The sequence below is a fragment of the Cucurbita maxima genome, unplaced genomic scaffold (genome assembly GCF_002738345.1).
Source record: "Cucurbita maxima cultivar Rimu unplaced genomic scaffold, Cmax_1.0 Cma_Scf00014, whole genome shotgun sequence".
Taxonomy (NCBI): Eukaryota; Viridiplantae; Streptophyta; class Magnoliopsida; order Cucurbitales; family Cucurbitaceae; genus Cucurbita; species Cucurbita maxima.
The window spans coordinates 1323852-1331405 of NW_019272030.1; the positions used below are offsets into that span (position 1 = coordinate 1323852).

Here is a 7554-nt window from a genome sequence, read left to right on the forward strand (position 1 = left end):
GGGGGGGGGGGGGGGGGGGGGGGGGGACGGCTTCTCAATATTGAACAAAAGAAATTTTAGGAACAATGGCACTATGGTCATTTTAAGCATAAGCCTACAAAAGGGGAAGCATGGAAGTCGAGTATGGTCTTGAACTCGAGATATTAAAAAGGAAAGTAAACGTCGAGAACTTACTCCCAAGGGTCATCTCCAAGGAGAAGTACATCATTCTCCCTGTCGACAAATACAAGCTGCCAGCCTGATCTATGAGGGTCTACCAACTGTCCCTCAATCCCAAACATCTGAGCCAGCTCCTCTCGCAGCTCCTGATAGCTGCTGAACCGGGAGATGTCTAGTGAACGCCCAACAGATCCGGATTTGTAAACCTAAAAGAAAAAGAGTTATAAGCCAGCATACAACTTATATAAACACCATTTACCTCAAGTGTTTCCAGGTTCACACCTTCACAAATGTCCGAGTTGGATTCAATGGATCACCTTGCCCCGAGCTGTGCAACAACTCAGAAGAGTCTTGGACACATCTGTACATAGAATTCTGAAATCCAGAATCTCCCATTGGCATTGAGGATGAATCAGGACCAATTGATGGAGAAGCATAAGTGGGCACATTAGAGGGAAGTAGAAGTCCGGATGAATCAATATTTACACCAAAAAGTGTACGACTTGGAGAATCTGAATTACAATTTCCCAGCTCCAAAATCGAGTCTCTACCAGAAAATGGAGGAGGAAATGTCATCGAGTTCGAGTGAGCATCAACCTGTGGATGAGCATTCTTAGAAACAGGAGATTGTTGAGGTAACTGCTCAGTTAGGATCGACTGCCCACTTCTATAGATATTGGAAAAATTTCCCGTCCCTTCAGCACACGATGAAGCAAGTATATTTCTTCTAGAGATCATGGATTCAGAGTAATTTGTGTTGGAATCCGTAAGCTCTGTCCTGGGAAATGGGGGTGATGGCACATTTGAATTTTCACCCTGATGAAATTGATTGCTTTGAACCTGAAGGGTATCATGATAAGTACGCTGTTGCTGGTTTGGAATATCCTCTGGTTGATTTTGTGGAGTTTGCTGGAGAATGTGTTGGGGTATATTCTCTGCCATAACTTGGCTTGGTGTCTGAAGGATGTTCTGAGGCATAGATTGTTGAACCAATTGCTGTTGCTGCTGCAATAGAGAGTTATGGAAGCCTGCCTGTTGAATATATTGGAAAGGTTGTTGAAGATGCATAATTTGCTGTCTCAGCCTATCAACGCCTCCAAGGTTCGGCATTCCAGCAGCTAACATGGCTTGATACTGCTGATTATGATCATTTCCGAACATGGGAGAATCGAGTCTCTGCTGCAACAACGGCAGTGAGCCCATGGATTGCAAATTCAGTGAGTGTAGACCCTGATCCCCGACTCCTCCTCGAAGCCACATTAAGCCATTAGAAGCATCGTCTCTGTTATCTGTAAAACCATTACACAAACGTTCAGGGTACTAGAAGCCTAGGTAATAGCATCAAACGTTCAGGGTACTGGAATTTTTTTTAAAATGGCGAACAATATAATCCAAAACGAATGTGAGATCCCAGTCACGCTAACTACCTTCCTTAATCCTCAAAACTCTACATACACTCCAACCAATAAACCAAAATCAGTGCATCTGATTCCCAAAAACGAAATAACTTTAATCCATTTAAATTTTCCATCTAAAGAATATGCATTAAAAAGCATCTAAACTTCAGAAAATAGTTCAGACACCTAATGCATCGGCAGAATGAATTAATTCGATAGAAAACAAGTACCATGAACAGAGGAGACTCCAGGATGCCATGGACGTTTCAACCTAAGTGGAAAAAGAGACGGATACATAGGAAATGTAGTTAAAGGCTCAATTTCCCACAACGACACCCTTGGCTGCCTCTCCCCAGCTGCTGACTCGTCCCACCCTACCTGCAAACAAAAGAAGGTATGGCCAATAGACAATTATTAGCCCACATTTAAACAACCAAACGATGAAGATTATAGACTCTACTTTGAGAAACCACAAAAGGACACAGGTTACCAAATCAGCAGTACAGTAGAGAAAGCCATTCATACTGTAGCCCAAAATCTAAACATGCACTACTACATAAAGTAAAGAGAAATAACGACGTCGTAAATTGCTGCAACACCTTGACAGAACGCCAATGAGAATTCGGCCAACGAACAGGGTCAAGATCACTTATTCCAGTTATTGTACCCATGTACCTGACAATTCAACTATCCACATGTTAGCATGCAGAACATGCAAATTGTGGTAAGATATCCATAATAAAAGGTATACTTCTTAACCTCACAGGTAGATCAACTAGTATTCAAGGAAAAATTCTAAATATCATGGAAACTTAAAAGAAATTTTAACCACAACTCATCGGAGTTCATCAATATCTCAAGACAAAATATGTGCATTATTACATGAATAGATAGTAATAGTACTGATAGATGAACAAAAATTTGCTTAATTCACAAGTAACAGTTGACTAAATACAGCTTTCTTTAATTGTTTTTCCTTTATTATTATTATTAGTTGTGATAAGAAATTGAGAACAATTAATTAAGGGCTCATTTGATACGTTCTCGTTTCCTGTTTCTGGTTTCTTTAACAAACATACAAACCATCTCATTTCTTGTTTCTAAATTTTTAAAAACAATTTGGGGCAAATTTAGCGAACCATAGTTTGGATTTCTTTTTCAGTTTTCATGTGCCCCTCTTTCTTTCTTTCTTTCTTTCTTTCTTTCTTTCTCTCTCTCTCTCTCTCTCTCTCTCTCTGACTATTGTAAGCCAATGTCACTAAAAATTGGCTAGAGTAGGAGGTGATATTGTAGATCAAATTTGAATAACATTTGAAGGATAAAACAAAACATTGACCAAAATAGAATGAATTAGTTCAGCAAATGATCAAGGAAACAAACTATTAAAATCACTTGATATTGGAAAAATATTGCCAAATATCTAGGTTATCTCCAATTTTGCCAATTTTCTGGAAAGACAACCTTCCTCACTATCATTGTCAAGGGTTTAACTGTTCAAATTTATTAGTCGATGTCAATCATATTTCATCCTGATCCTAGAAAGAACTTGTGAGACATCCATCGTGAGTAGCCATTTGATGGAGTAGAATACTTTGGGGACTTTCGTCTAGAGGAAACATTCAACTCACTTGAATAAACCATGTTTTGTCTCGTTTTTCTATTTTGTTTGTGATTGGTTGAATAACCCACTGTATATTGAAGAACTATCAATAGAATCAGTGTTTGGTTTTAAATTATTCCTCTGTTTGTATGCAATTTCATAATCTAGATAGTACCCAACATATTAGTATTAGATCCAAGTTCATCCGAAGAGAACGCAGAGATTGGCGCAAGAACAACTTAAGGAGAGGATGGAAAGCACTAAGAAGTAAGAAGGAAGTTGTTGGGAAAGAATCAGGCGTGTGTGAAGGAAAATATGTGGGAGATGAAAAAAAGACCATGGCTACCATGTTGCTTGAATTCTCCCATGGTAAAGGTCAAATATCGTCAATCGTAACAAGAAGTTCTTTGGAGAAACAAGTTTATCCGAAGAGAACGCAGAGATTGGTGCAAAAACAACTAAAGGAGAGGATGGAAAGCACTAAGAAGGAAGTTGTTGAGATCAAATAAGTACTACAAAGGTTGGGACAGAATCAGGCGTGTGTGGAGGAAAATATGTGGGAAATGAAAAAAAATCATGGCTATAATGTTGCCTGAATTCTCCCATGGTAAAGGTCAAATATCATCAACCGTCACAAGGCCAGGCATTGCTTCAGCCAAATAGGTCCAGCCAAGCCCAGAAAAATTTGTAAATTCCAATGCCATCAAGCCCACAAATCAAAATTCCAGCTTAATACCGATCCAATCAGTTACCCTACCAAATAAGGGGAATACCAATCCAAGAGGGTATCAGAAGTTGAGTTTCAATGAACAGAGAAAAAGGGCTCTGCTTTAGGTGCAACAAGACGCATATGAAAGGGCACAATTTCAAAACTCATGAATCTGATATTGGACCTTCAAAACTCAAGAAGGTGGAATTGGACCTGAAATCTGATATTGGGTTTTCGCTCCGAGAACAATAAAGGTCAAAGGGTTGATAGGTGAAAAGAGGCAATGGTTTTAATCAATTGGGGAGTCACCCATAAAAATTCATCTCATAACTAGGGGATGAATTGATGTTACCTCTTACAACATCGTCAGATTATGAGGTGGAAATGGGAATGGGATTTGCGATGCTAGGCAAGGTAGTTTGTAAGTCTGTCATGGTAAGGACTACTCGAGTTGACAGTTCAAGAGAATTTCTTACCTAGGTTGGAATTGGAGAAGAATAAGGTCACCATGGAGGGAGACCCATTATTAACAAAGGCTTTTCTCTCAAAAGATTCTCACTCAAACATGATCAGATCTAGATCAAGGGTCTAAACCTCAAGGAAAAGGCAATGGGGTTAACGTCGAATGAAATGTCTGCATAACTTAAGGAATTATGAGCACCTAAAAGAGATGGTGACCATCAAATTGTGCTGGAGGGCCAACAATCGGTTAATACCTTACAAGAAGGCTCATTCCCATAAATCATAAATAGAGAGATTAATCATTGAAATGTCAGCTTTCGAGATAATCAGACCGTGTAACAACTCTTTCTCAAGCCCAATACTCCTATTTAAGTAGAAAGATTGGGTTGAAGACTCGATGTGGATTACCATAGTTTAAAGGTGATTGTATCAAATAATTTTCCCACACCTGCCATTAAGGAATTACTAGATGAGCTCCACCTGTCAACTGTTTATTCCAAACTTGACTTGAAACCTATGTACCATCCAATCAAAATGCATGGGTCTGATTCCCCATTTTTGAAAGCAAGAAAGACATTAAGAGATTTTAGTGAAGCCATTCAGACTATCCAATGCTCCAACCACTTTTCAGTCGTCAATGAACCCCATGTGTTTCGTCCCTTATGGAAAATATTCATACTCGCTTTTTAATGATATTTTGATTGACAAACCCTGATCTTGCAACCTATGTGAAATATAAGATGGTCATCTTCAACATTTAGTATGATCAAGTGGCGGATAAGATACGTAAAAGGCTTGCTTCTTGAAAGAGAGGTTTGTTCTTCAAAGATGATAGGATAACCCTCATTCGTTAAATTTTGAGTGGAATTTCCACTTACTTATTTTATTGTTCTCTCTATAAGGATCCTTCTCCAATGTGTAAGAATCTAGAGAAGATGAGGGATTCTTTGTGGAAAGGGGTTGATGAGGGGAAAGGTGCCCATTGGGTGAATTGTGAGCGGGTGGGAAAGCCAATGAGCATTAGAAGTAGGGAATTTAAAATCTCATAACAAAGCCCTCTTAACTTAATGGTCGTGGCATTTTTTCCTCGAGTCTACTACCTTTTGGCATAGGATAATTGCAAGCAAATACGACTCTCATACTTTTGGTTAGATGTCAAGATTGTTCTGTGGGTGATGGGAATGCTACGATTTTTGGAAAGATAAGTAGATGGAGGATAGAACCATCTACAATACATTTCCTTGTTTATACCACTTGTGTTGTATGAAAATTGTCAAGTGGTTGATGTTGTTCAATCTAGGAGCTCTGACTCTCTTTCGCTTGGGTTCCATCATAATTCATCTAATCTAATAAGCAAGCAACTGATCTTTGATTGGAGAGGCTTTGTTTAAGTTGTGAGGAAGGGACTTCGTCTCAAGAGTCTTGGCCCGACTAAAGGCTTTTCATTTAGCTCCTTTTATCGATGCTTATTGAACCTTTCTCCACCTAGTGAGTTTGTTCTCTCCACTCTTTGGAATGTGAAAATCCTAAAAAAATGTTACGTTCTTCATCTCACAGGCTATCCTGGGAAGAGTTAATACTCCTGATAGGCTTTTGAGGAAGCTGTAGCTGTCTTCCTTGATTGGATCGTTTCATTGCATCCCTTTGTTGAAAAGTGGAGGAAGACCTAGATCATGTCTTATGGAACTGCAAGTTTCCTTATTCCGTCTGCAATCACGTTTTTTGTTGCGTTCAGTATCCAGTTTGCTAGACACAGAGATTATAGGGAGATGCTAGGAGTTTCTTAGTAACCCTCTTTTTCATGATAAAGGGAGATTTCCTTGGCAACATGGGATATTTGCTAATTTATGGGGTCTTTGGGAGAAGAGAAACAAATAGAACTTATAGAGGTATAGAGTGGGTCCTTATGATTTTTGGTCCCTCGCTAGATCCTATGTTGCTTTTAGGCATCGGTGACAATCATTATGTAATTAATACGTTAGGTCTCATTCTGCCTGACTGGAGTCCCTTCGTTTAGAGGTCTACCTTTTCTAGTGGGCTTCTTTCTTTTGGATGCTCTATATTCGTTCATTCTTTCTCAACGAATTCTCTCAACAACTTTAAACCAACTTCTCAAAATGTATTCTTTTGTATGGACTGAAGATGAAGATGTGACTTTTGAGGTTCTGAAACAAGCAATATCTACTCTACCCTTGTTAGCCCTTAATAATTTCAGCCTTCCTTTAGTAATTGAAACGAACGCGTCAGGAACGTGATTGGAAGGATCGTTGCCACAATGACACAAGCCAATAGGCTTCTTTAGTCAATCCTTATTTTCCAGGGCCAGAATTAAATCAGTCAACGAACGTGAACTTATGGCCATCATCCTAGCAAATCCAAGGTGGAGGCATAACTTGCTTGGTCAAAAGTTTAAGGTTCGAATTGATTAGAGATCTTTGTGTCATTTGCTCGAATAAAGAGGTATACCTTTAGAGTATCAAAATAGATTGAAGAAATTAATCAGTATGATTTTGGAATCAAGTACCCTGTCGGATTGTTGAACAAAACCCCAAATTATCACCGACAACCAAATTGAATGTACTATTTGTTTTTTGCTATCATCGATGGGTCGACCATTCAAAGGGAGGTCGAGCCCAATGTCGTGCTGAAGCAACTCCAAGACCAAATAGAGAGAGAACTCAAGAGTAAACATAACTACTCAATGCATTAGGTTTGGGATCGTGTTTCTCTTTTGGTTGTGAACAGAAGAACCACCGTTAGTGCAATGTTTGGCTTTCATTATTCCTGAGTTTGTGCGTTAGTATGTGTTTTGTAGGTGAAATCTCGTTAGATACCTAACAAATTCTATTTGGTTGACACAAGTAAATTTTCTATCTCCATTGAAACAGAAAAATTATCTGCCATAAGTGGAAAAGTAACATTACAACCATCCAAGGAGATGAACAATCACTTACTCTTTACAAGCCAGAAAAATCGTGAATATTGCCAATAGAACCAACCAAACAATTTTATCATTTAAATGCAATAAACTCCCACAGTTGGAATGCAAGAATACCTTTTCTTTTTCTTTTCTTTTCTTTGTTATTTCATTAAAAGTACGAAATAATTGAAGGGATGGAAAGGCCGATAAGCTACATAAAATGCCTACAAAAGTATTTGCACCAAGAAAAGGCTACAAAAGTATTTTGCTCCCAAGAAGGAGAAAAAAAAAAAAAAAAAAAAAAAAA

At 38.6% G+C, this 7554-nt stretch overlaps 1 protein-coding gene across 1 annotated transcript in view; it reads right to left on the reverse strand.

The window, feature by feature from the left end:
* The window catches only part of LOC111489656 (auxin response factor 8-like), a 17110-nt gene that overhangs the window by 1389 nt on the left and 8167 nt on the right, over positions 1-7554 (reverse strand). Inside the window, exons 10-13 of the mRNA XM_023137977.1 lie at positions 2156-2231; positions 1787-1934; positions 442-1448; positions 175-365 (exon numbers count right to left, since the gene is read on the reverse strand). Of these exons, the coding sequence (XP_022993745.1) occupies positions 175-365; positions 442-1448; positions 1787-1934; positions 2156-2231 (1422 nt within the window). The remainder of the gene's footprint in view (positions 1-174; positions 366-441; positions 1449-1786; positions 1935-2155; positions 2232-7554) is intronic.